This window comes from Tamandua tetradactyla, chromosome 15, assembly GCF_023851605.1.
Source record: "Tamandua tetradactyla isolate mTamTet1 chromosome 15, mTamTet1.pri, whole genome shotgun sequence".
Lineage (NCBI taxonomy): Eukaryota > Metazoa > Chordata > Mammalia > Pilosa > Myrmecophagidae > Tamandua > Tamandua tetradactyla.
Window position 1 is genome coordinate 44,069,850 of NC_135341.1, and position 27,712 is coordinate 44,097,561.

General features: G+C 43.9%; 1 protein-coding gene across 3 annotated transcripts; it reads left to right on the forward strand.

Moving 5' to 3' along the window:
- Positions 1 to 27,712, forward strand: POMGNT2 (protein O-linked mannose N-acetylglucosaminyltransferase 2 (beta 1,4-)). Of its 3 annotated transcripts, none has more exons than XM_077129640.1 (3): positions 10,827 to 11,039; positions 16,085 to 16,305; positions 25,395 to 27,712. In XM_077129640.1, the coding sequence occupies exon 3, from the start codon at positions 25,500 to 25,502 to the stop codon at positions 27,240 to 27,242; it is 1,743 nt and encodes a 580-aa protein (XP_076985755.1). In that variant the 5' UTR covers positions 10,827 to 11,039; positions 16,085 to 16,305; positions 25,395 to 25,499; the 3' UTR covers positions 27,243 to 27,712. The 3 variants fall into 3 exon arrangements, with proteins under 3 accessions (XP_076985757.1, XP_076985755.1, XP_076985756.1); XM_077129641.1 differs by having other exon boundaries at positions 10,851 to 10,921; XM_077129642.1 differs by lacking the exons at positions 10,827 to 11,039; positions 16,085 to 16,305 and adding an exon at positions 1 to 375.

The window sequence follows — 27,712 nt, forward strand, 5'->3', positions numbered from 1 at the left end:
TTCCAGAGGCCCTTTCAGGCTTTTATATAGAATAGAGCCATTGGTGAAAGGAGCGGCCAGGAGTCAGGATTTGAACTGTTCATGCTGTGACTTCACAGATGGTCCACAGGACCCAGGCCCGTTTTTAGTGCACTGGGTAGCCCCGCAGATGGCATGTCAACTTAGCGCCACCAGACGCTTCTCTGACAGTGTAGAGACCAATGATGTCAACAGTGCACCATTATGACCTGTATGTGTCTGAGAATCTACTTTAAAGCAGACAATCTCTACCACATGGACCCTAGAAATTCCCACAATTTCCCCTACACCTCTGAAGGTTTCGCCTTCCTCCTCTGAAGATGAAGCGTGGACTCGATTGTGCTGGTTTGAAAGGAAGTATGCCCCCTAAGAAAAGCCATGTTTTAATATAAATCTCATTTCTTAAAGGTAGAATAATCCCTATTCAATACTGTATATTTGAAACTCTAATGAGATCATCTCCCTGGTTGATGTGATTTAGTTAAGAATGGTTGTTAAACTGGATTAGGGGATGACATGTCTCCACCCATTTGAGTGGGTCTTGATTAGTTTCTGAAGTCCTATAAAAGAGGAAACATTTTGGAGATTCAGAGAGATTCAGAGAGTGCAGAGAATGCTGCAGCACCATGAAGCAGAGAGTCCACCAGCCAGCGACCTTTGGAGATGAAGAAGGAAAACGCCTCCCGGGGAGCTTCATGAAACAGGAAGCCAGGAGACCAAGCTAGCAGATGACACCGTATTCGCCATGTGCCTGTCCAGACGAGAGAGAAGCCCTGACTGTGTTCGCCATGTGCCTTCTCACTTGAGAGAGAAACCCTGAACTTCATCGGCCTTCTTGAACCAAGGTATCTTTCCCTGGATGCCTTTGATTAGACATTTCTATAGACTTGTTTTAATTGGGACATTTTCTCAGCCTTAGAACTGTAAACGAGTAACTTATTAAATTCCCCTTTTGAAAAGCCATTCCATTTCTGGTATATTGCATTCTGGCAGCTAGCAAACTAGAACATCGATCAAGCCCAAGAGTCCTGAGTATTAACGGCCACAGTCTGAGCCTTGCCTCTCCTGCTCAGAAAAGTACAAAAGAATAACTAAGATAGTTATTCTTAGACCTTTAAGCAGCCTTCTTCAGTCTTGGAGATGATCTGCCTCCCCTTTGCCGTCCTGTTGAGTGGTTACTTTGGGATACAGAGGAAACATTTATGTTTCTCTTCCTACTTTTGAGCTTTGGCTCACAGAAGTGAAACTCCACCCACACTTCTGCTCCCTACCCCTTGGGAAGAGAAGCTGATAAATCCTATTGAACAGAGACTGGCATTCATTAGGACATGACACCTAGTGAAAAATAGATGTCCATGAGTCTTTTCCTGCTTCAAGTTATACCTTGTAACATGTATACACATGCATTTCTGATACTCTCTTGCAGACAGGGGTGGCCAAGGAGATGTAACTCAATATCCTGAGAGAGAGACTTCTAGGAAAACCCTCTTTGTTTCCATCATGGATCCTAGTTGTGCTGACAGGAGCTGCAGCAGCCTTCTTGTGACCTTGAAGATGGAAGCCATGCACTAAGGATTGGGAAGCAAAAAGGTTAAAAGAGGCTGGGTCCCTCTTTGAGCCTGCAAACAGCCTTGGGATGTTTCTCATACATGACCAAACTGAGCCTTGATTGTTTTAAACTACCTCAAGTAGGTCTCTGCTGTTAACAGTCCAATCCAGTCCCTAACTGGTCCACTCTAAATTACATTCTCACTGACAGTGTATGACAGCACCTTTTTCCTCAAACCCTCACCAAAAAATAGGTCTTATAATGTTCCTATTTTTGATTACTAAGTTTCCAAGAATTATCCTCCAAGAAATTCAATATGTGGAGCTGTGGAAAGTGTGTGAAGTTGATTACTGAATTGAAGATTTCAGGAGCAGTTATATCCAGGAGGTAGCTGCATCTATTTGAGTAAATGAGCCACGAGAGTCAAGCAAGTGACCCGAGACAGCACTGCAGAGTCTGGCAAGGACAATTCATGGGAGCTTCAGTCATGTATTTCCCAGATGTGTCCCCATAATACACTTTGTTGATTTTTTTTTCTATATAATTCAGCATTTACCATTAGAGGATGTGTCTTGCTTCCCTCTCACATTCAGAATAAAATCTTCTGCAAGACTGCATAGAAAGGACAATTCAAAAACATTGGTGGGAGCAAAAGGAAAAGGACAACACTGAGGGTGAGGAAGTGAAAGAATGGGATGATTCTGAATTATGAAAATTGCATGTGACCTCCCCCACGACATAAAATTTATTAAAGGCAGTGCCACCATTTAAGCTTCCGTTTCAGGAAATGAATGTATCCTTTATAATTATACTTCTCCCCAGGTAACATTTAATTATCTATGAGCCAGTGCATAACAGGGCCTTACAACAGCCCTGATTACACTTCCTGCTCAGGGGGGCAAGAGGGCTGCTCACCATGGGAGGGGAGGTGGGGCTGTCCCTGCAGCAGACTTAGGAGCCAATGTTGGCCAAACTGCCAATCAATCCATCAATGAGCTGGATAAATACAACCTTGAATTAGAAACACAGACTATGGAAAGTTAACAAAAATTACATTTTCCCAGAAGTAATTATTAAAATTTAAAAAGGCATCATTTTTAAACCCTTCAAAACCTCATTCTGAGGACAGATCAGGAGAAACCAGCCCTGGGTTAATGTCTGGTGGAAAAGGTTCTTATGCTCTGCTCTTCTCTCAGTCCAGCTCTCCCAGGCCTTGCCCTGCCCTCATTTCTCTGATTTGGGCACAGATTCCATTGAGTTTATCTGACTTCTTGTTTCTCCATTTGCCTTGAGGCTGAGGATACCTTTTAAAGATGTTAGTAGACTCATGGTTTTCAAACCGAGGAAAATTATGATAGGTTGGTAGAATTCATTCATTAATGCAACAAACATGTACTTTTTTTTAATCTTAAAAACAGCTAATATATATATATATAGGACCACCCTGAACCAGGAGAGTAGATGTGAGATTGGAAGAGCATGTGGGGCAGGACAGACATTGTGGGTAGAATTTACATACTTGGCAGTAGGGAGAGAGAGGGAGCAGAAGGGGTGAAAATGGTACAGAGGTGTCAAGCTCCTGGGAGAGAATGGAAAGGGAGAGATCATGAGTAGAGCCTTACAGAACTGGGCTCCATCTCTGTTCCTCCATTTGCTAGCTGCATGGCCTTGGGCAAAGTATTTAGTGGCTCTGAGCCTCAGTTTTCTAATCTGTAAACTGGGGACAAAAAAAATTAATCTACTGCATAAGACTGTTTTTAAGGATCAAATGAGATTTCTATGTAAAGCCAAGTTCATAACAGGTACTAAGCAAATGGTATCTCCTATTGCTGTGGTATCCAGCCTCCCAGAAAGTCTTCAGTGACCTCATTTCTTGGTATTCACACCCTTGCATGGGCCCCTGCCACGTTGAATCAGTGCTGACCTATATTACTAATAGAAAACTGCAGAAGTGACAGTGTGTGACTTGTAAGGCTAGGTCACAAAAAGTCTTCTAGCTTTGTCTCGGTCTCCTGGATGGCTTGCTCTGGGAAAGGAAATTCACCATGTCATGAGGACACTCAAGCAGTTCCATGGAGAGGCCCACATGGAGAGGAACAATCTTTCCAGCCACGTGAGTGAGCCATCTTGGAAGTGGATATTCCTGCCTGAGTCAAATCTTCTGCTGGCTGCAGCCTAGGCCCACATTTGACCACTGCTTTATGAGAGACCCTGAGCCAGGACCAATAAGCCAAGCTACTTCCAGATTCCTGACCCAAAGAAACTGTGAGATATAAGTAATCGTTATTATTTTAAACCACTAAGGTTTGGGGTGAGTTGTCACGCAGAAATACATAATTAATAACCTAAGGTTTAGGTGTCAGAAGGGTGATACTAATTATTTAATGTTACACAAAAAATTACTCCAAAAGGTAATGGCTCGGCAATAATAAAATTGTTTATTTGTCATGGTTTCTGTGGGTCAAAAATTTAGACAAGGCATAGCAGGGACAGTATATCTCTATTCCTCAGTGCCCAGGTATCACCTAAGGCAGCTGGAAGGCTAAAGGCTGAGATTAACTGGTTGAGAACTGAAGGCCTCACTGGGCTGTTGGCTGGTACAGCCAAGCATGTCATATCCATGTGGCTTGAGCTTCCTTACAGCATGGTGTCTAGTTTCCAATCATGGCCATAGTGAGAGGCAGAGAGAGCAAGCCAGGAAGAAGATTTTTCATTTTAGAACCAAGCTTCTGAAATCATATACCACCATTCTTGCAATATTCTCTTCATTTAGGAATGAATCTATATGTTTTGCCCCAGATTGAAAGGGGCACTAGATTCCACATTTTACAGGGAAGAGAGTGAAAGAATTTGCAGACATATTTTTAAACTGTCCCAATTATTACCATCATCATCATTTTCATCACGTAGATTTAAAAAAATTTATTGTTGTAACATATATTTCCCATTTTAACCACTTTCAATATGCAACTCAGAGTTTCAGTGTTGTGACATCATCACCACCAACCTTTATTATCATGTAGCTTTAAAGATGTTGGCGGGCTAGGCAGGTAGAGATATCCCCCAAGCAATCTGGGTCCAGAGCATGGATCTGGAACTCAGGATTAGAGACACGGAATTAGGAACCATCTGCAAAGAGAAACACAAAAGAAATCAGACCCCAAAAACAGAGAGAGGAGCTCAGCCTTGAGAACTGCTGAACTCAATTTGGTGCCCTCAAAATTCTTACTGACTTACTGAAAGTAGTAGGCAAAATTTTAAAAACCAACCAACCAGCCCACCTTGGATATTTAATAAAAATGAAAGTACCAGTATTTTCTGGGCTATGAAAGCCTCCTGCCAGCAAACAAAGCACTACTTGAGGCTCTGCAACAAGAATATTTTTTAAAACCTGATAAACGCATAAGATGAACCACCTTCGTTGCCTGCAAACTGGGTTCAGGACTTTGGTTTCCTCACCAAGAGACTCTGCTTTGGCCACAGCCTCACTCCCACCTGCCCCAGCTGACTGTGCCTGGCTTTCCTGTAGAGAAGCCTAAACTTAACACAGAGGCTGTTTTGTCTTGCTAAGCTGCTGGAATGCAATATACCAGAAATGGGTTGCCTTTTAACAAGGAGGATTTATTAAGTTACAAGCTAAATTCTAAGGCCATGGAAATGTCCAAATGAAGGCATCAACAAAGAGGAAACCTCCTCTGAAGAAAGGCCATTGGCATCCAGGGTTCCTCAGTCACATGAGGCAAGGCACATGAGGACATCTGCTGGTTCTTCTCTCCTGGGTTTTGGCTTCATAGGGCTCTGGTTGAGCATCTGTGGGTCCTCTGTCAGCATCTCCAGGACATTTCTTTCTCTCTTCGCTCTTCTCTTGGTTTCATCTCCCTCTGCTCTGGGCTCTCCATGTTTCTGTCTCTTATCCTCATAGAGGACGCCAGTAAAAGGATTAAGAACCACCTTGAATTGGGTGGGTCACATCTCCATGGAAACAACCTAATAAAAAAATCCCACCCAAATAGGTCTGCCCCCACAAGAATGGACTGAAAGAATATGGCATTTTCTGGAGTATATAACAGTTTCAAACTAGCGCAGGAGCTTTTTAAAACTAAAACAAACAAAAAAATCTTCATTTAAAATCACAAAACAATACATATTCATCGCAATATATGTCTACATATACCGCACACAGGTAATCAACAAGAAGGAAATAAAAGCCACCCATAATCCCACCATTCAAGGTCATCCATCATTAACATTTTTCTGACATCCTTCTGGGCTTTTTGTCTATGCACAGATATACTCTTTAAATACAGTGGGGATCACGTTAAAAACTTTGGTTTTGATGTGTTTTTTTTTCATTAAATATGATATAGTGTGAAATAGCTTCCACAGCATTAAATATTTTTGCAACATCCTGTTAATGATTTTTTGGATGGTCCATGATTTTATTTAATTAATCTCATATTACTGAGGAATTAAGCAGTTTCCAAGTTTTGTATCTTTTTTCTTTTTTTTTTTTGCTTCCTATTTTGAAATTGTTGGGGAAGCAGCAATGGTGTGACCTGCTACTGCTCCCCAGATTTGCCCAACCAGAGAGTACTGGGCTCAGAAAATTCCTTTATCTGGAGACTGAGCCCCTGGATTCTTTCTTACTGGGATAACCTTTCCCTGCTGTGGCTACACAATGAATTTCCATTCCCTGCTGTGGCTACACAATGAATTTCTATCTGTCCTTTAAGCGCGTGTGCCACGTGGCACCTGGACCACCGGATACTGTATCTGTTTTCAGTATGGTGGGAACGGAATTTTCACACTGTCCACAAGAGGGGTATGTGCAAACCACTACCCTGTGTCGGCTGTTGGGAGGGACCCACTGGCTATGGGGACAGAAGTCCACTGAAGCTGACCTTGCTTTCTTTCCCCTGGGTATAGTTTGTTCCAGCCAGTGCATGCACGTTTTGTGACTTCCTTGACCACACACCGTGGAGGGAGCATAGCTTTGCCTTTCCCACGTGGTAGGACTTCTCCCCCGGCGGTAGCCCTCCTTAATGGAAATCATTACCTACTCAAAAGAAGTTGTACAGATAGTACAGAGAGGTTCCCTAGAACCTCCTTATCTAGTGTTCCCCAGTGGTTTCATCTTATTGAATTCTAGTACAGTATCAAACCCAGGAATGTGACATTGGTATAAAGTTTGTGTATATGTCTATGTCATTTCATCACATGCAAAGATTTGTTCCCCATCACTACTATTGAGAGACAGATATTCCAACACTACAAAAATCTCCCTCTTGCCACACCTTTGTAATTGCACCCTCTTGTTTCCCATTTTACAAGACCTGTAAATAATTTCTTAGATTTAGGCTAAATTAGTTCATTTTTTTGACCAAGTGTAAATGGTATTGTATTTTTAATTGCAGAATACATGTGTTCATTAATAGTATATAGAAATACAATTTATTCCTCAATGTTTATCCTGTATCCTAAAAGCTGAACTTTCATTAGCTCTAGGAATTTTTTGGTAGATTTCTTGGATTTTTCTATGTAGACAATCATGTCATCTCCAAATACAGACAGGTTTGTTTTCTCCTTTCTGAATTATATGTCCTTCATTTCCTTTTCTTGCTTTATTGTACTGGCTAAAATTTCCAGGATTATGGTAAATAGCAGTGGTGAGAGCAGACATCCTTTCCTTGTTCCTGGTCTTAGGGAAAAACCTTCAGTTTTTTCCCAGTAAGTATGTCATTAGCTGTTTTCTTTATCAGGTTGAAGTTCCCTCCATTCCTATTTTTCTGGGAGTTTCTATCATGTATATGTTTAATTTTGTCTAATGCTTTTTCTGCATTGATTGATATGATCATGTAATTTTTCTTTCTTTAGCCTCAATATGTTAGATTGCATTGATCGACTGATTTTTTAATATTGAACCAGGCTTGCATGCTTGGAATAAGCTCCACTTGGTTAAGGTGTATAATTTTTTCTATATCTTTCTGTATTCTATTTGCTGTATTTGTTAATATTTTATTGATGACTGTATTTATATTCATGAAGGATAATGGTCTATAGTGTTTTCTATTTTTTAATACTATTTTGCTCCGGTTTTGGTATCAGGGTAATACCGCCTTCATAAAATAAATTGGGAAGGGTTCCCACTTCTCTTCTCTGGAAGAGATTTGTGAAATTGGTATTAATTCTTTAAACATTTGGTAGAAGTTTCCAATAAAATCATCTAGGTTTGGGAATTTCTTTTGGGGAAAATTTTCCAGTAAAACCATCTAGGTTTGGAGATTTCTTTTGGTGGTGCTGGGGGAAGTGTTAAAATTATAAATTATATAAACTTAATATAATAAATTATATATAAATATATATATAATATATAATATATAGTATATAATATATAATATAATTAATATATATAATATATAATATAATACATATATAATAAATTATATATACTTTATATAATAAAGTATAAAAATTATAAATTATATATACTTATAATTTATAAAAAATTATAAATTATATATACTTATAGTTTATGTATAAATTATACCTACTTAATAGGTATAGGGCTACTCGAATGATCTATTTCACAATGGGTAAGTCATAGTACTTTGTGGTTTTGAGGAATTGGTTCATTTCATCTAAGTTGTCAGATTCATGTGTTAGAGTTGTTTATAAAATTCCTTCACTTTTTTTTTTTAATGTCTGCTGGGTTTATACTGTTAGTCCCTGCTTCATTCCCAATATTGGTAATTTGTGTCTTCTCTCTTTTTCACTTTATATTTTTGCTAGAGTTTTGTCAATTGCATTGATTTTTTTGAAAAATGAACATTTGTTTCATAGATTTGCTCTATTTTTTAAATTTCAATTTCATTGATTTCTGGCCTTATCTATTATTTTCTTTCTTCTTCTTACTTTTGTTTGGTTTTGCTCTTCTTTTTCTAGCTTCTTCAGGTGGGAGCTTAGATTTCTGATTTAAGACTTTACCTCTTTTCTATGCAGTATTTAGTCCTATAAGTTTCTCCCTCAGCATTACTTTAGCTGTCCCATGAATTTTTATATTTTGAATTTTCAATTCATTCAGTTCAATATATATTTTTTGTGTATGCTATATGGCAGGGTCACATTTCATTATTTTTCCATGTGAGTGTTCTGTTATTGCAGCACCATTTTTTGAATTTTGTTTGTTGGTTTTGCTTCCTTGTTTGTTTTTGGGGAAGTGCATGGACCAGAAATCGAACCCGGGTCTCCCTCATGGTAGATGAGAATTCTACCACTGAGCTACCCTTGCACCCCTCCAGTTCAATGTATTTTTAAAGTCTTTCTTCAAACTTCTTTTTTGATTCATGGATTGTTCAGAAATATGTTTAGTTTCTAAGTGTTTGGACATTTTCCTACTGTCTTTCTGTTATTCAGTTTTAGTGTGATTCCATTATGGTCACAGAATATACTTTGTATGGTATCAATTATTTTACGGTTCTTGAAATTTGCCTTATGGCCCAGAATAAAGTTTATCTTGATATATGTTCTGTGGGTTCGTGAAAAAAAATGTGTATTCTGCTCTTGTTCAGTGGAATATTTTATAAAGATTGATTAGTTCCTACTGGTTTTGGAGTTGAATTTTTCTATATCCTGCTGACTTTCTGCTTATTTGTTCTATAAATTATTGAGAGAGGGGTTTTGAAGTCTCCAGCTATAATTGCAGATTTATCTATTTCTACTTTTAGTTCTATCAGTATTTCATTAATTTACTTTTGAGGCTCTATTGTTAGGTGCATGCACATTTAGGATTGTTATGTCCTCTTGGTAAATAGTTCTTTTTATTATTGTCAAGAGCTGAGCTGAGCTGCCAGATGTTGAAGGTAGCTGATTAAAACAACCAAGTCAAACTGGAAAAAACAGTAAAGCCTTTAGTCACTTACTGCAATGGTATAAGCAAGAAGTTAATGAGAAAAAGTACTAACTTCCCCTGTGATGTGTTCCCCCTGGAATGGAGCCACCAGGCAAGGTTCAGATGGGCCAACTCAGTCTTGGGGGAGCCCTGAGCAAAAGGCTCCTGCAATTTTATGGACTTGGGGGTTGGTGGAGGGGGTGGGGCAGAGAAGGGGATGTCAAAGTACTGAATACTGAGTCAGAGTGGAGAAAAATATCTTCAGGGTCTTCTCCTGCTTCCCCCGATAAAGGGGTCTCAGCAGTGGAGATGAGGAAGGCCTTAGGATGGGAGTGCAGACATCAGTAAGAGCATGACTCAGGCAAGGAGGGTTTGAATTCTTGACTGCAACTCCTTTCAGAAACTGCAATGTGTTGGCTATGCACCATGTCTGCGTGGGGAGGGCAGCTTTCCCCCATGAAGCATGTCAGGTAGAACCTTTCTGATTGCCTAAAGTCAGGCCTGAAAGATCACAGGATTTTGGCCAGGAGCCAGACTTCTCAATCTTTATAAAATATGCCTTTCTATCTCTAGTAATTTTCCTTGTTCCTGATCCCACTTTGAAATTAATATGGCCAAGCCATTTCAACTTTAAAATTTATTCTTATTGTAAATACTGCACAGCCTTTGAATGATTATTAGATTTTCTTTATTAAAGGCCTTTAAAGGCTTTAAATTGCATTGTTGCAAACTTACTTCCCCAACACTAGGACATAATCATTAAAAGTAATTTTAATTAAAGACAGGGCTTTCTCTATGTGATAGGCAGAATCATTCGACTGGTCATAATGTACCTCTAAATGAGCTAAATTCTTATCCATCCAACCTAGTAGATGTCAATAGAGGTCTAAAATTCTTAAATCAAAAGGGGGCATATGTATATTCCGAGAGTCGGTGGTAAGTGCCATAAGCAACAGCCATAGCAATTGGCATTAGTCGCCTTTTAGTCTCCAGAGTGGGATACGATAGGGGTGTTGGAGTGGCAAAACAGGGAACTGATGTTTTTTTAAGTCCCCCGTAGTACTATATTTTAAAAGCATGGGAACGTATTAGTTACTTTGATGTTATAAATAACAGCTGGTCGTTGGTTTAACTTACATTTATTATCATGTCTCTCGTAATAGTGTAATCTCAACACCCAGTAAAACTCAGTCCCTCCCCGCTCAAACTATAACTCCCAGGATTCCTCGAAGAGAATCGAAGAGAAGCCTCTGATCGGACGCACACTACAACTCCCAGGATTCCTCGAGGCAAGGTGGTTGCTCTGGCCTAGGGCCGCGACCGCGGAACCCGCAGGCCTGCGCACGCGCATAAATTCCCGCGCTGGGCTCGCCAGCCGGGCAGGCGCGCCGCGGGCACCCGCGATTCCGGAGGCGGCGAACTGAACCAGGCAGCTGACCCCTCGCTGGGTGCCCGGGCCCCCCTGAGTAAGAGCCAGTGGCGGGGGTGGCGGCGGCAGAGGGTTTCGCCAGAGCTGGCACAGCGAAGGGGTTGTTTGGGAGCGTCGGCGCAGGGGGCTTCAGCCTCTCGGAGCCCGGGCTTAAGGTGAGAAGCGCGCTGGAGGTTGGCAAGAGCTCCGCCACCCGATTGGGGATGGAGTTGAGAGTTCAGCCCTGGGGAGGCAGCCCTGGAAGCTCCGGGCCCTGGAGTGAAGGGGACACTTGAGGACAGCTTTGGGAGCCGGGGATAGTTAGCAGAACGGAGGAGTGAAGCGTGATGCGGCTGGGGGCATGGGAGGTGGGCGGGGTGTCCCGCGGCCCCAGGCCCTGGCGGCGCCCACAGTCTTGCCCGCCGAAGCCTGTAGTCCCTGGCGGACACTGGCAACCGAGTCCCCACACTTTTTTTACTTGGAAAGGGATGGTGCGAATGAGACGGGTGGTGGGAGCGAGGCGAAGTGCACGCAGAGGACCTCGGTGGCCAGAGCTACCTTGAAGGCGGAGCTGCTTGAGTTTCGATAGGGCACCTGCTGTGTTGTGTGCCGACCATCGCCTGCTTTGCAGTGCCCCGGTAACCTCTGGGGGAGGGGCCGGTGGACTCCTGACCTCTGCATAGGTTTAAGGGAGCCATCCCCCGGCCGAAGACGAGAGTCTTGGGCTAAGGTCTGGGCTCTCAGGCCAGAGCCCTGCACCTCGTGGACAGCCAGTATGTGCTTACTTTATGCCAACCAACTCTCAGAGCCTGTATCTGGGAAAGGAAAGCCCGACTTGGGAAGACCGGACATCCAGGGTTATAGGACAAGATTCATAGGAATTAGTGTCCTAAGAGCACAGACCTTAGCCGAAAGTCTAAGGACAGGTTTAATTCATTAAATACTTATTGTGAATGTGTGGGGCATTTAAATCCTGACTTTCATTTATTAGCTGTGTGCCCTTTAGCAGGTTGCATCTTCTCTGAGCCTCCATTTCTTCTACAAAATGGGGGTAAATGTATCTTTGGCACAGGTTACTGTAGGGATTAAGTGAAATAATGCCAGGCAAGTCCTCAGCCCACTGTCTGGTACACAGTGAGGGTGCAGTAAATGTTAGCAATCATGGTTGCTAATAACAGGGAGTGTTGCAGGTGAGATTGAAACCCAGATCTGTCTTTGCACTAGCCAGAACTGCCTTCTCTGTCTCTCCAGGATCTTGGAGATCTTCTAGCTTGCCCTTTCATATTATGGATGAGGACTCTTGAGTCCCAGTTAGTGACAGAACCAGAAAAAGACACAGGTTCCCTCATGCCCAGGAATGAGCACGTCAGCTCCTGAGTTTGGGGCTCTAGAAGGGTGAAGAGAAGCTAAGAGTGGAGATCTTCAGCCGAGAGGAGGACCAGGTGCTGGTGTTTGGGTTTTGACACACCATAGTAATGTAGGCATCCAAGTGGCTCTGATGTGACAGGCTGTCAGAGCAGCTTCAGTGGTTTTCGAACTGGCCTCCAGATTGGTAAGTCCATGTTCTCAGCTATGCTTTAGAAAATATTTAACAATAAACAAAGGCTTTCAGTGAAATTTGAGCTACCTAGAAAATGAAATTAACTAAATGGTCTATTCCCAAGGGTCTGCATCAATCTCAGTTTGGTTAGCAGGGGAATATTGTCACCTGGGACCTGCCGATCATAACATCACTTAACTACCTGGTTCCTGGAATTTTTTTAATTGGGTGAAATAATGAATATGAAAGGTGGTTCCCACATATGTTGAACATCTGTCACCATGGGCTTTGGAGTCACACTTGGATTCGAATCACAGATGTACCGCTTAATATGTGACCTTGGGCAGTTCATTCTGAGCATACTTCCTCAAGTGCGAAATGGAATTAATAACACCTACTTTAGGTCTGTAGGGGGAGGAATAAATGAAATAATGCATGAAAAGCACTAAACATTGGGCCTAGCATATATAGAAAGTCAGTAAAATGTAGTTGTTATATCATTATATGATTAATAATTATTGTTCTAAAAATAATTGTTGGGTACTGTGTTTTGCCTGTGGTGTCCCATGTGCCACCCTGTGGTTTTCTGAATTCAATGTAGGTAATGTATAATTTCAGACCATGGAATGGAGGCTTGGATGGGTTCAGAATTGGCCTAGGGTCAGGAGCTGCTAGTGACAGGAGGGGGGCTCAGATCCTGACATCTCCAGATTCAGAGCCAGTACCATTTTAATCCTGGCTGCCTTTGAGACATTGGGGGCAAGACAGACTGCCTCTCAAGATCTCAGTTTTATCTTTTATAAAATAAAGGAGTTGGAGCAAATCATTTTTAAGCACTCTTTAGCTCTTGAAAGTGGTAGTTTTGTGATTCTAAATTGGTGACTTGACCTTCTCAGCATAGCACCAAGGCAGGTGGGGTAATTACCACCCCAGTGTGCTACCCAGATTTTCCTTTCAGGGAGAGAACAATCACAGCTCCCTAAGCCACCTGCCACCTCTGGGTAACTCTCTCTGGCCAGCTGGGCGGAAAGTAATTGCAGCAGAAGGGAAGCCTTGGGTTGCTAAGTTACAGTTGAGAGCCTTTTCTATTGTATGTCTGTGGGTCTTGCATTTCCAGTGACATCCACACCTGCTCTGCTCCTGAGTGATACAAACTTATTGCTTTGAGGTTTGCCTGCTTTTCTGTCACCACTTGTACTTCCAAGTCTGGCAGATGAGTACACCGCATAAGAACAAGAACTCTTGAGTCAGATATGGGTTCAGATCCTTGTTCCTGCTTGAGCTATAAGACTTGAGCACCCACTAGCCCTCAGTTTTTTCATGCTAAAAGAAAATAAAGATAATACCAGTACCTGCATTGGAGGACTTTGATAAGGTTTAAATGAAAAAGGGCAGGAAAAGGACAAATAATAGATACTTAGGCTTAGTAAAGTAAGATGAGGGCAGCATTAACTCCCACTCCCTGTACCAGAAGTCACTGTCCTCTTTTCCTGAGCCATCCTGGGCAGCCATTGAGTCTTCCATTTTTTCTGGTTTCCTGTGTCCTCAGTAGTACATATTCAGGACCCAGTATCTGCATGAGCATTAGACATTTCACTCTGCCAATGGTGACCACTTTTGGTACAATCTTATGCAAAAAGTTTGTCTTTTTCTCTGCTTTGAAAAGCATAACAGAGAGCCCTCCCTGCTATCTCAGCTTGCTGCTTAGCCAAGCCTCAGGAAGGGGTTGGGAACCCTGGGTCTGCTGTATTGCCACCACGATTACTATTCCTTCTCTTAACAGTCCAGGCCCTTGTATTGGGTTCCTTTAGACACCCAGAGATGAGAAACACTCAGAGATCCTTAGGCAGTGGAGGTTTGTGACAGGAATCATGGCACAGCCTGTGGTGGCATTAGGAGTTGCCACAGTTGCGTTGGGCCCAGAGTTTTCATTCTTTCTTTCTTTTTTGATATTTTTATTGAGATGTCTTCATACATATACAGTCCATCCACAGTATACAATCAGTGGCTCACAATATCATCACATAGTTGTGTATTCATCACTATGATCATTTTTAGAACATTTGATCATTCCAGAAAAAGAAATAAAAAGAAAAAACCCATACATCCTATACCTCTTACCCCTCCCTCTCATTGACCACTAGCCTCTGGTAGGAGCTCCTGCTGGCAGGCAACCTGCCCCAGCTGCCCAGCTCTGTGGGGGTTTCTGCAGGTGCAGAGGCATTAATTATCAACACCTTCCTCTGATGCTTCTTGGAACAGGATCCTGGACAGGAGGGTTCACTATGTCTGTGGGCATCTGATAATATTTAACTGCTCTAGAAGCTGACAAGTGATGTAGAGGTTGAATTGGCAGCATCCCTCTGCCTACCTCAGTTTCTAAATGACTTTTTAGGTATGTTTTTAATCTCTTATTTCTCATATTTCTTTTGAAAAGTATTCTTGCTCTATCAGTCAGGAAGTTCCTGGCTGAGTCACGAAGCTCTTTATTTTCCCCTACACCAAATGGCTCCTAAGACTGGCACCTGAGGTAGAGAAGGCAGAGAATAATAAATGTGACATTGGAGTGCCCTGGAATGCTGAGACGATGTGGCCCACATGATGCCTGGACTGTCAGCTTACGACAGTGCCTATGAGCTCTGTGTTCAAGTTCTGACTCCGTTGCATACAAACTGATACTTAACAACTTCCAGCCTTTGTGTCCCCATCTGTAAAGTGGGAATAATACCAATACTGCTAAGCCTCTTAATGTGGGTTTGAGGATTAAAGAAGAAAATAAATGTACAGTTTTTACTATAGTACCAGGAACTTTTATAAAATGTTGGAGGTGGTGGTGATTCTGCTTGTTAATTTTATACTGAAAGCTGACTTCACAGGGCAGGAAGAAGCTTTTTCTAAATTTGTGAAACAGTCTTAACAGGAGCAGGGAAACAAGTCATTAGGGATATTGAGTGAACTTTAGAGTTTGTGAGTGTGCCACTCCAAAGTAACTTATTATTCCCATTGAACAGATGAGGAAATTGAGGCTTGAGGAGGTAAAGAAACCTTCCAAGATCATAAAGCCCATGTGTGATAGGTTTGCAGTTCACATCCAGAGTCTGAAGGAAACTGAATGTGAGCCTGTATGTAGCCTGGGAAGAATTCTTGACACCAGCACTAGGGAAGAAGACTTAAATCTCCACTGCAGCCTTTTATGTGTCCGAATGCCTGCACTTAGCCCAGATTGAATGCACTTATGTGGCGTGGGAGACCTGCCAGGTTTTCTCGGCTTCTTAAACAGGCTCTTTTGTTATCCACCAGACTGTGCTCTTCCTCTAGGGAGCATTTTGGACAAGACTAGTGGAAAACAGAGAGTTTTAAGCAAAGGCTAGACAACCGTCTATCAGGATGACCAGAGGTGTCAACAGATGAGTTGGGTGGTTCCTACTGAACAAAGAAAGATTAGAGCAGAGTGCCTCCCTGACATTCCTGGGCAGAAGGACAGCACCCGACAGTGATGTCTCCCACCCTGTCTCCAGCGTTTAAGAGGCTTCCTCCAGTGATATCCCAAAACTTGTATTACCTTCCCTTGTGAGGCCTGCATCACTTCAAGTGTTAACATTGGCCTCTCGTTTCCTCTGTTACTGTGAGCACCTTGAAGCCAAGGATATTATTTATTTATTTTTCTTTTCATTTTTGTAGCCCCAGTGCTTGTTGCATGTTAGGTACTCAGTTGGATGGAGAAGATCTGCATTGCTGGTCTCTTCAACAAAGACAGTTCTGCTGGGAGACCCAGAGGGAGTCAGAGTACATACTCAACTGCATGGAGGAGAGCTCTTTTCTGAAGAACTGATGTTTTGGCTGATGCCAAAAAGTTGAGGAGCCACATCTGTGCAGTCCAGTGGAGAATCATTCCAGGCCAGGTAACAGCAAGTCCAGAGGCAGACATGAGCTCAGCTGGATGACAGTAATAGCTAGCATTTTATTGAATATTCACTCTGTTTCAGATGCTGTCTAAGAACTTTACATATATGAACTCATTGATTTTTCATTAGAACTCTGGGAGGCGGGTATGGTTATCCTTTCTTTACAAATGAGAAAACTGAGGTACAGAGAGATGTGGACTTGGCCACAGCTAGCTAGCGCCCAGTTTGGGATTTGAACCCACATAATATGACTCCAGACACTTCACTTTTAATTACTATACTATTCTAGTAGGTCTTTTCCAGCTCTAATGTTCTGGATTTGAGCCTTACTAAGTAGTTACATGTACACACACGCACACAAGCACACAACAGAGAATGAATTTATTTTTAATGAAAGCTATTTGTAGCATCTGCACTATTTATGGTTGCAGCCCTGGGACTATCCAGCCACAGTCAAATCTGCCTTCCATGTGGTGACACTTCAGGAAATTGCTTCATGTTCCCTAGCATTCCTCTTTCAGGTGAAAGACCCTCAATTTCTTCTGCTCTTCCCCAAATGACATGGTTTTGAGTTTGCTTATTGTTTTCATCACTTTTTTCTAATGGTCTTCATCCTACCTAAAGGCTCCCCACGTGGGCCAGTGGAGAGTGGAGGTGCACCTATCCCCTCCCTTTCCTTAAAAACAGACAGCCCCCAGGTTATGACCTGATTGGTGTCAGCCCTCTCCCTCTCATGTCAAGCCAGAGTGGCTGAGACTGATGCTAACAACTCTCCAGTCTACTTCTCCCCCAATTTTAATGCCATCACAGCAGTGCTAGTGCTGGAAAACATCTGCCTTTGCTACCTCACCATTCCAGTTCATAAGGACTTTGGAGAAGAATGGTCCCTTTACCAGAGTCATCATTTGGATCCAAGTCAAGTGGATTTCCCACCTCTGATTGTGCTCCCCTCTGGTCTGGAGTTGTGCATCAGGAGACTACCCACCATGTTTCCACATTGTCCCTGAAGGCCTGGGCATTGTATTGGTTGCTACTGAGGACGAGGTCATTAGGCACTTGTAGGTACAGGTTTTAGTTGTGGAAACAGGCGTGTTTTCAACTTTAAATGTTCCCAAAAATGCTGTATGATATGTACCAAGTGCTCACCAGCTTTTCCAGTCCCCATGATGGTATTGACTCCTACAGACTTTACGCTGATGAACACATTCCACTCCAATTTGAACTGATGCAAAGTCCTACTTCCCCACTCTGTTTATGGCCTCTTTAAGTCTTTGGACCTAGGTTCATTTACATATATATAAAAAAATATGTATCTCACATATTTAATAAATATTGTATTCTTCCTCAGGAAGGTTATCTGGTGGTCCACACCAAAGACCCTTCACTTTATATGTATCATATTCATTGGGGACTCTGAGTTGGTTTTAAGTCCAAAGAGTGCTATTTTTCTTGGCTCCGCACTGACCAACAGACCTTCATGCTCACCTACACATCCTAAAGAACCAGCGTATGTTTTCAGGGGTCGCTAGGTAGAGAAAATACCTTATCCTAGATGATCTGTGCCTCTAAGGACCACCATCTTACCTCCTACTTGTCTAAAGAGTCTCATGACAAAACTCCCTGTGGAGCAGCCCTCGTTCAGAGAAGCTGCCTAGTGGAAATAAAGAGGGTCACATCCTGTGCTGTGGACATGTGGCCCAACCACTGAGCATCTCTCTGGATAGAAAGTGGAGATAAAGTGAGCCATCCTGTTGAGCAGTGATCAGGACCAAGTGAGGTTACATGTGCATAGAAGGAACTGAGCCTGGCAGTGGACACAGCAGGAACTTAATAGATGTATCGTGTCTGCCATATCTGACTATAGACAGAGATGGAGCCTGCCCCACTGCTCAGAAGTGGATTCAATGGAGGAGATGGGATTAAGAACAGCAGGTGAGGAGAGGGACAAATTCCAGCCCTCCTCAGCCAGGAACAGCCTCTGAGCTCTCAGAGGTATACAGAGGAAGATGGACTGTTTAAAAATGGGACAGTGTACCCTTACCCTGTCACTGCAGGGCAAGGTTTCCTCTACCCATTTCATCAGAAGCAGGTGATGGGCAAAGTGGGGCATGGAGTCCATCAGTCTGGAAGAGTTCTTATCCCATAGTCTCCACTCTCTACCCCAGCAGGGACTATACCTTGTTCCAGGTGATGGCCTGTACACTGGCTGGGCTCCCATTTCTTTTCCTGTATACGGAGGGGTAGAAAACAGTACATGGAGTTGTACTAAACAATTGGCCAAACATCAGGACAGAATAGACAGCACATACAGCCCAACTTTTCGGTGACTAAGTTATCTCTCGCTACCCCTGTCCCCCTGCCATTGTCCTCTTGTCACTGGAACCAGAGCCTTTCTAGGTACCTCCTTCACTGTAGTATCTCCCAGGAGCAGTGAAAATTGACCTGGAGATAGAGAACATCATTGGATCTTGTGCTCACTAAGCAACTTGCCTCAATTACTCCTTACCATTTTGATTTTTCTTCCTGGGGAATTGTATGCTTGTTATCCAGGAACATTTTGATGGTGATGGGGCAAGACCTCTTTTATTTTCTTTAGGGCTTGGGGTCTGATTAATGTACTCTTTGCCTCCATCTGTTTTCTTCTAAAAACCTTTCTGAGGATTTTGCCTGATCTTGCAATTCTCCTGGCTTTTGTAGATTGCTGCAGGGTTGGGGGTGGGGCAGGGGACATAAGAGGAGTGTGGGAAACAAATAATAGAATTTCATGGTAACCCTTGACTGCCAAATGTTATTGGCTTTCTCCTTCCACACTTTGGTTATTTCACAGCAGGTAAGAGAGCAAGTGTGACTTCTCATCTGCTTCTAGGTGGTGAAATAAATATCTCTGTTAAGATTCTCCTAGAAATAGATACTGAGATAAGGATTTGAGTGCAAGTAAATCACTTGGGAGGTGAACCTAGTAAACCTGAATAGGGAAGTGAGACAGGGAAGAGAAAGCAGCCAAAAAGGGTATCAGTCCCATTAACCTCTGTGCAACTGGAGCTTAATCCCATTGAGGAACTCTGGGAGCCAGTGCAGAACGTACTCAGAGCTCTCCCACCTGGGGAATATAGGAGTGGGGTATTTTATGCATCAGGTTCCTTTCAGGCAGTGGTATAGGCTGCCTGGCTTGTAAGTGGTAAAGTTGGATAGAAACCCGGGCAATCTGACCCTCATGGCCAGTGCTTTAACCATTGCCCTATTTTTAGCAAAATGTCCTGACCATTCCCAGAAAACCTTCCTTCCCTTTTTTTTCCCCATGAAAGAGTAACTCAGGAACCTCATGTTCCCATTTGGGCCCATATGGGCCAGTCTGTGTTTGTCCTGCCTTCTGTCGGTACCATCACAGCAAGTTCTGGGGGTGGGGTGGAGGGCTTAGAATCCAATAAGGAATCCTGCCCCCCAGCTCCCCTCCTTGAGACCAGTCTCAAAGGCTGGTCTATGTCTAGTTGTCCATTTGCCCTCCCCATGTCTCCCCACCCCTCCATGTTTCTTGGTTCCCATAAGGCCCTGAGCTCAGTGCTTGACTAGGATTGGCTGTGTAACACACTGTCAGATCCAGTAGGAAGACCTTGGCCTTCTTCTTGCCTGTGGCCACTGCCCCACATCCCTACCCTATTGGCAAGCCTGTTTTGGGCCACAGGGACATCTGAGGGAGGGGCAAGTCCCTGTAGGACATGGTAGGTTCCTTGGGAGTAGCTGCCTGCTCAGGTTGAAGGAGAGACCTTTCCTCATTTCCCTATGACTCTTGCTGTCTGATATTCTCTGGGAGTATCTGTTTTAGCTTTAGCTTCTGTTGAAAGCAGTTATTTGTCTGTAATCAGAGCAAACACACTTCAGCTCATACCACACACATCTGCTGCTCAACCGTCCAGGGAGGGCTTTATTTCTTTTATTTTTCTGAATATTAATTTATTACTTGTGTGCTCCCCAGATTTCTACCAGAATTTGCAGCAGTGACTTATCTGAGTCTTTGTTTCCTTTTTTAACTTTTTATTATAGAAAATTTCAAATGAAGAACCCCATGTACCCATCATCCTCTTCTGCAGTTATCAGTATCCTGCTCTTCTTGTTCCATCTGCCTGCATGCTTTTTTTTTCTGGAATATTTTATAGCAAGCCAAAGACATGTCATTTAATCTGTAAATATTTACGTTCCTTGTCTCTTAAGAAATGTTGTCTAACTTTTTAATAACTATATCTTGAAATTATTTCAGACTTACAGAGAAGTTGCAAAAATACTCTTCACTCACCTTCCCCTAACTTTAACATCTTACATATCCACAGTGTAATTATCAAAGCTAGGAAATTAAAATTAACACAACACTGTTAACCAATCTACAGACCTTATTTGTCCCAGTAATGTCCTTTTTCTGGTTCAGGTTCCAAACCAGGATCCCACTTGGCATTTAGTTGTTGTGCCTCCTTTGTCTCCTCCAATCTGGAACAACTCCTTTGGCTTTCTTTGTCTTTTATGATTTTGACTTGAAGATTACTGGCAAGCAATTTCATATAAGGTCCGTCATTTGAATTTAATGTTTTCTCAATCAAGTGATCTCAAGACCTTACTCAGAGCCAGAACCAAGTTTCACTATTTAGAAATATAGACTGAGGTTATATTTGGGGCAAGAATACCACACAATACCAGCCCTCTTGGTACATCATATCAGGGGATATATGATGTCAATATGTCTTATTACTGGTGATACTAATTTTGATTTCTTAGTTGAGAAAATGTCTGAACGCATCTCTGTCGTAAGGTTTCTATTTTTACCTTTGTAATGAATAAATATTTCATGGGGAAATACTTTGAAACTATGCAAATATCCTGTTTCTCATCATGCTTTCACTCACTAATTTTAGCATGTCAGTGGATTTTGCCTGTAACAGTTATTACTGTGAGGTTTGCCAAATGGTGATTTTCTGTCTCCATCATTGCTTCTACATTAATTAATTGGAATTCTATTGTAGGATGGTTTGTCCCTTCTATTTATTTACTTAGTTATCTCCCCTATTTACTCAGTTATATATTACCAGTATTGACTCAGTAGATATGACCAAAGCTGTCTCTGCCTCTCCTTTCTTTAGTGCCTTATTTTACTTAGAGCGGGGGGTAGAAAACCAAGTGTTCTAATACTTAAAAAAAAAAAACACTTCTTCAAATTTTTGTTTTCCCTGGCTCAAGGTCTCATGTATTCCAAAGCTAGTCTGGATGTTTCTCAGTCCTTTAAATTCATAGGTAATCTCCCAGTAGAAAAAATCCTTAGGACCTTGCTACTCACAGTGGAGTGTGTGGACCAGCTTGGAAACATATCTTCAAGTCCCACCCCAGACTTGCTGAAAAAGATTCATTTAGCAAAGCCCCCAGGGGATTCCTGTGTACCTTGCATTACAGAGGTTCAGTCTCTGAGACCCTGATAGATGCGTGAGCCCCTCTCCATCCCCAGCAAGTGGCCAGTGTGCTTCTACCCTGCCCGGGGCAGCCCTTCCCCATAGACCTCACCTGGCCCTCTGGGTCTGGCTCTGCCTTCATCTGCCAGCCCTTCCAAAGATTTGAGGATACTTTTCCTGTAGTCTTCTTTTTCTCTCTAAGGATTGCCAGAGAGAACTTGAACATCTGTGCCTCTTATTAGGATTGTTCGACACATTTTCTTTATTTCCTCCAGAATCCTCTTCTTTACCTCAGTTGTTCTCCCTGCATATGTTCCTCTTTGTCATTCCGACATGAGGTCCCTCTCCAGATCCCTAGCCCAGATCTGAGCCAGGAACCTCAGGGTGGTCTTAACCATCTGCCCCATGAGGCACCCATCCCCGTCTTTGCATTTTCTTCTTAAACACTTCTTGTCCTGCCCCTTATTTTCTCATTCTCCCCCCTCCCCCACCTCTCCTGGCCTTGAGGATGAATAAACTCCTTCGGGCCTTTGTTTTCACTCTGGGTTCTGTTACCTCCTGGAGAGATGTCAGAAACTCAAGCTGAGGTCAGCCACGCTGAGCACACAGATTTTCTCTCTTGAGTAGCCTTGATACTGCGGTGGTAGTAAGGATAGCTGAAGCAAGTAGTAGAACTCTATAACACTGGTCAAAAAAGGTCAAATATATTGTGATTCAGCCTAATACTACAGTAGTTCCTAAGCTGGGTCATAGGGCTGGGTTGGAAATATGTTCAGGTTGGGGCATGTATTTTTGAAAAAGCATATGCAAAAATATGATTTTACATGGGAAAAGTGAAATAAAAAGTAAAAGTTGATGAAATCAGGTGGTCTTGGGGGAGGGTAGACATTACAGAAAGAGCCTCTTATGGATACGGGATCTTCCAGGAGACAGTGAACTTTACAGGTTACTTAGGGGTGTGAAAGAGTTTCTCTTTATTATCAGTGAGTGCATGGGTTCAAAAAGCCTGAGAAACACTGATAAGTTAAAACAGATTTCTCAGCTGCAGGGTTTCTGGGCTTGCAGATACCCTCCCTGGAAAGGAACAGGGTTGTTTAAAGGTACCATCAAAACCCAGCTAAGAAGGTGGCTGCCCCTGCTCTGTCTTCTTACCCTGTCTGAGAGGCTGGACCAGTAGTTCTTGGCCATTGTTCCAGATGAACCTTGAAAGCCTGCATGGGCCCACTGCTCTTCCCTCTGTAGAGCCCTGGCAGGTGGCTGTGACTTCATCGCATTCTCATAGAGCCAAAAGTCCCACTAGGATATGAATTAGTGAACGTTTTATTATAGGGCTAGCTTTGCACCCCCAGGAATTTATTTGAAATTTAAATCTGCAGACTACAGGACATCAGCATCCATAAGGATTGAGCTCCATAGGCTCCCCTCATGCAGAGCATGCCCACCAGATTCCTCTTCTCCCACTCCTTTAGAACCCCAATCTAACTCCCAGGCTCTCCCCTCCCATATATCAGTTAGGAGACACTGGGTCTGGGAACTCCTGTTTGGATTTTGTACCTCTGTTCTCCAACTCCCCTGCCTGCAGACTACTTTGCACAAAAGCTTTGACTAGCTCCCCAGGGCTTGTAGGGTAGAATGCAAATTCCCTGAGCTGGCATCATGGCCCTTGATATTCTGGCCTTAGTTGAGTTTTCTAAGCTCTCCTCCCATTCCTTCTCTGTGTGAACTATGTATTCCAACCATTCTGGACTGTTTGGTCTCTGGCTCACACGCCTTGGAGAGTCCTTCCCACCCTCTCCCTTTCTACTTTTCAGATCACATTCTCTAATCCCTTTGGAAGCTCCAGAAAATGACCAAACCTGAAGGATTTGTTTCTTTCTCAGAAAGTTTCTGGTATTTACCACAGGGTTCACTGGATCCCTACCTACTACTTATCTGTGCTCTGACACTAAATTACCTTGGCCCATGTTTCCTCCATAGACTGCCAGCTTCCAGCATATGGAAAGCATGTATGTGGAGAGATGTTCTTTAGTCCATGATAAATATATTTGATGCTTTAATTTCTTATACAAGGGTTTCTTTGGAGGAGGTTTTTGTTTGCAAAAGTTAAAAGAGTCACGGGGGCCACAGTGGCTCAGCAGGTAAGGATGCTTGCCTGCCATGCCCGAGGACCCAGGTTCGATTCTGGTGCCTGCCCATGTCAAAAAAAAAAAAAAAAAAGTCACAGGAAAAATGACACCAAATAACTCTGCCAGATGCAGAGCTCAAAAACAGATCAAATGCAGGCTGTGCTGGAGACCCAGGTTCGATTGCTGGTGCCTGCCCATGCAAAAAACAAAAACAAAACTAGAAACAGATGCAAGCCAGACCCTCATGTACTTGCTTCATGCTCAACACTCTGTACCAGTTAGGTTGTACTTGGCTATGAGAAACCAAAACCCCAACCCAAATGGGCTTCAGTGATGAGGGAGGTTGTCATCTCTCGCAGCAGAATGTCCAGAGGCAGGGTGTATTGGTTTGTTAATGTTGCCAGAATGCATTATACCAGAAGTGGCTTTTTAAAAGGGAAATTTATTAAGTTGCAGGTTTACAATTCTAAGGATACAAAAATATCCAAATTAAAGCATACCCCAAAAGATACCTTGACTCAAAAAAGGCCAATGGGTCCAGAACACCTCTGTCAGCTGGAATGGCGTGTGACTGGTGTCTGCTGGAGGGTCTTTGGCTTCTGGTTTCAAACTGCTTCCCTGAGGGTGTTTTCCTTCTGCATCTCCAAATGTCTGGGTATCGTATGCAACTGCTCTTTCTGTTGGCAATGGAAGTATCTAAGCTTCCTCCAAAATGTTCCCCCCCTTTTAAAGAACTCCAGTAAACTAATCAAGACCCACTTTGAATGGGTGGAGTCACTCTCCATCTAATGAGAAGTTTGTGCCCACAAATTGGGTGGATCAGTCTCCATGGAAACAATCCAATCAAAGATTTCCACCCTAAACAACAGGTTTGGCCTCACAAAATTGGATCAGGATTTAAACACGGCTTTTCTGGGGTACATAATAGTTTCAGACTGGCACACAAGGCTAAGATAGTTCTTGCTGCAGGAATGCTGCATAATAAACAATGACAAAATTCTAATGGCGTGTGATAATGAGCCCTAACTTTGATTAGATGTCTCTGTGTGGGCTGGCCTTGGCTGGGCTCATTAACACATCTGAGGGTCAGCCAACCTAAGCCGGACATGGCTAGAGCAGCTCTGCTCACACATTATCTTGCTCCTCCCCTAACAAGTGAGAGTTAACTGGACCATGTTCTCATGGTGATGTCAATAGTATAAAGAGAGCAAGGTCAGTAGCACAGCACTTTTCAAGCCTTTGATTGTTCTCTCTGCTAGTGTCCCCTTGGCCAAAGCAAGCTACATGGCCAAGCCCAAAGTTAAATTGTAAGGATGTGTGCTGTACTCGTGGAAGTAATGGGAGGAGGGAGCAAGTACTTTTGAGCAGTCATCGAATCTGCCATGCCTACCCATGTGCAAAGTGGTTGCAGGGAGTCAGTACTGTAGCAAGTTGTATGGAGCCTACCTAGGCTGCTAGCCAGCTCTAGGAGCTTGCAGTGACTCCAGACAAACTACCAATTCCTTTTCCTTTTCCTTCTCTTCCCCTGTAGGCCTGTGCTGGTCCTCAAGGTACCCCAAGGGATGGGTGAAGCCCACCAGGCCTGTGGCTCTCCCCAGCAGCCATCCTCTCACTAGCACCGTACAGTGGCATTAGGATGCACCTTTCGGCTGTGTTCAATGCACTCCTGGTGTCAGTGCTGGCGGCAGTCCTGTGGAAGCATGTGAGGCTGCGTGAGCATGCAGCCACTCTGGAGGAGGAGGTGGCCCTCAGCCGACAGGCCCCAGAGCCAGCCCCAGCCCTGAGGATTGACTACCCCAAGGCACTGCAGATCCTGATGGAAGGTGGCACACACATGGTGTGCACAGGCCGTACTCACACAGACCGCATCTGCCGCTTCAAGTGGCTCTGCTACTCCAATGAGGCCGAGGAGTTCATCTTCTTCCATGGCAACACCTCTGTCATGCTGCCCAACCTGGGCTCGCGGCGCTTCCAGCCTGCTCTGCTCGACCTGTCCACTGTGGAAGACCATAACACCCAGTACTTTAATTTTGTGGAGCTGCCAGCTACTGCCCTACGCTTCATGCCCAAACCAGTGTTTGTGCCTGATGTGGCGCTCATCACCAACCGCTTCAACCCCGACAACCTCATGCACATCTTCCACGATGACCTGCTTCCCCTCTTTTACACCTTGCGGCAGTTTCCTGGCCTGTCCCACGAGGCCCGGCTCTTCTTCATGGAGGGCTGGGGTGAGGGTGCACACTTTGACCTCTACAAGCTTCTCAGCCCCAAGCAACCACTACTGCGAGCACAACTAAAGACCCTGGGCCGGCTGCTGTGCTTCTCCCATGCCTTTGTGGGCCTCTCCAAGGTTACCACCTGGTACCAGTATGGCTTCGTCCAGCCCCAGGGCCCAAAGGCCAACATCCTCGTCTCTGGCAATGAGATCCGGCAGTTTGCGCAGTTCATGATGGAGAAACTGAATGTGAGCATTGCAGGGACCTCCCTAGGTGAGGAGTACATTCTGGTGTTCAGCCGTACCCACAACAGACTCATCCTGAATGAGGCAGAGCTGCTGCTGGCTTTGGCCCAAGAGTTCCAGATGAAGACAGTGACGGTGTCCCTGGAGGACCACACCTTTGCAGATGTGGTCCGGTTAGTCAGCAATGCCTCCATGCTGCTCAGCATGCATGGGGCCCAGCTAGTCACCTCCCTCTTCCTGCCCCGTGGGGCAACTGTGGTTGAGCTCTTCCCTTATGCCGTCAATCCCGACCACTATACCCCATATAAGACATTGGCCATGCTACCTGGCATGGACCTCCAGTACGTAGCCTGGCGGAACATGATACCAGAGAACACGGTCACACACCCTGAGCGGCCCTGGGACCAGGGGGGTATCACCCACCTGGACCAGGCCGAACAGGCTCGTATTCTGCAAAGCCGGGAGGTCCCGCGGCATCTCTGTTGCCGGAACCCCGAATGGCTCTTCCGGATCTACCAGGACACCAAGGTGGACATCCCATCCCTCATCCAAACCATACGGCTTGTGATAAAGGGCCGGCCAGGACCACGGAAGCAGAAGTGGGCTGTTGGCCTCTACCCCGGCAAGGTGCGGGAGGCACGATGCCAGACATCGGTGCAGGGCGCCTCCGAGGCCCGCCTCACTGTCTCCTGGCAGATCCCATGGAACCTCAAGTACCTGAAAGTGAGAGAGGTGAAGTACGAGGTGTGGCTTCAGGAGCAGGGGGAGAACACCTACGTGCCTTACATCCTGGCCCTACAGAACCATACCTTCACTGACAACATCAAGCCCTTTACCACCTACCTGGTGTGGGTCCGCTGCATCTTCAACAAAACACTTCTGGGACCCTTTGCAGATGTACTGGTGTGCAACACGTAGCAAGTAGGCCATGGCCAGGCCCCAGGAAAGCAGCTCTTCCAGCTCAATATTCCTGGGGCAGCCAGCACCCCCATGGTGGCATCTGAAAATTATTTATTTATTTATTTATTGAGATGGCCGGACCCAGGTTTGTGCTTCAGGGCCTTCTTATTGCATCTGGTGTCTGCAGCACTCCTCATTGTGCAGTTGAAGTGGGAATTTCCCCTACCCTACTCCCATTCCAAGCATCCATACTGCTGAATAAGTTTCTTAGAGGGGAGGAGGAAGAAGGAAACTAAGATTCCTAAGAAACTTCTTTGGCTAAGTGATTGTGCTGTTTTCTCTGAACTCTTGCTGGTTGGTGTCCAGGTTTCTGGAAACTGAATAATGATGTGGTTGTGTGAATGGGTGGCTCATCAACTTCCACCATCATGGAATTCATATGTAGCCCAATGAGGGGTGTGTTTGGAACATTCATTAAATGGTTATAA

Coding starts and splice junctions, on each gene's coding strand:
- POMGNT2 (XM_077129642.1), top strand. CDS start 25,500: ATGCACCTTTCGGCTGTGTTCAATGCACTCCTGGTGTCAGTGCTGGCG.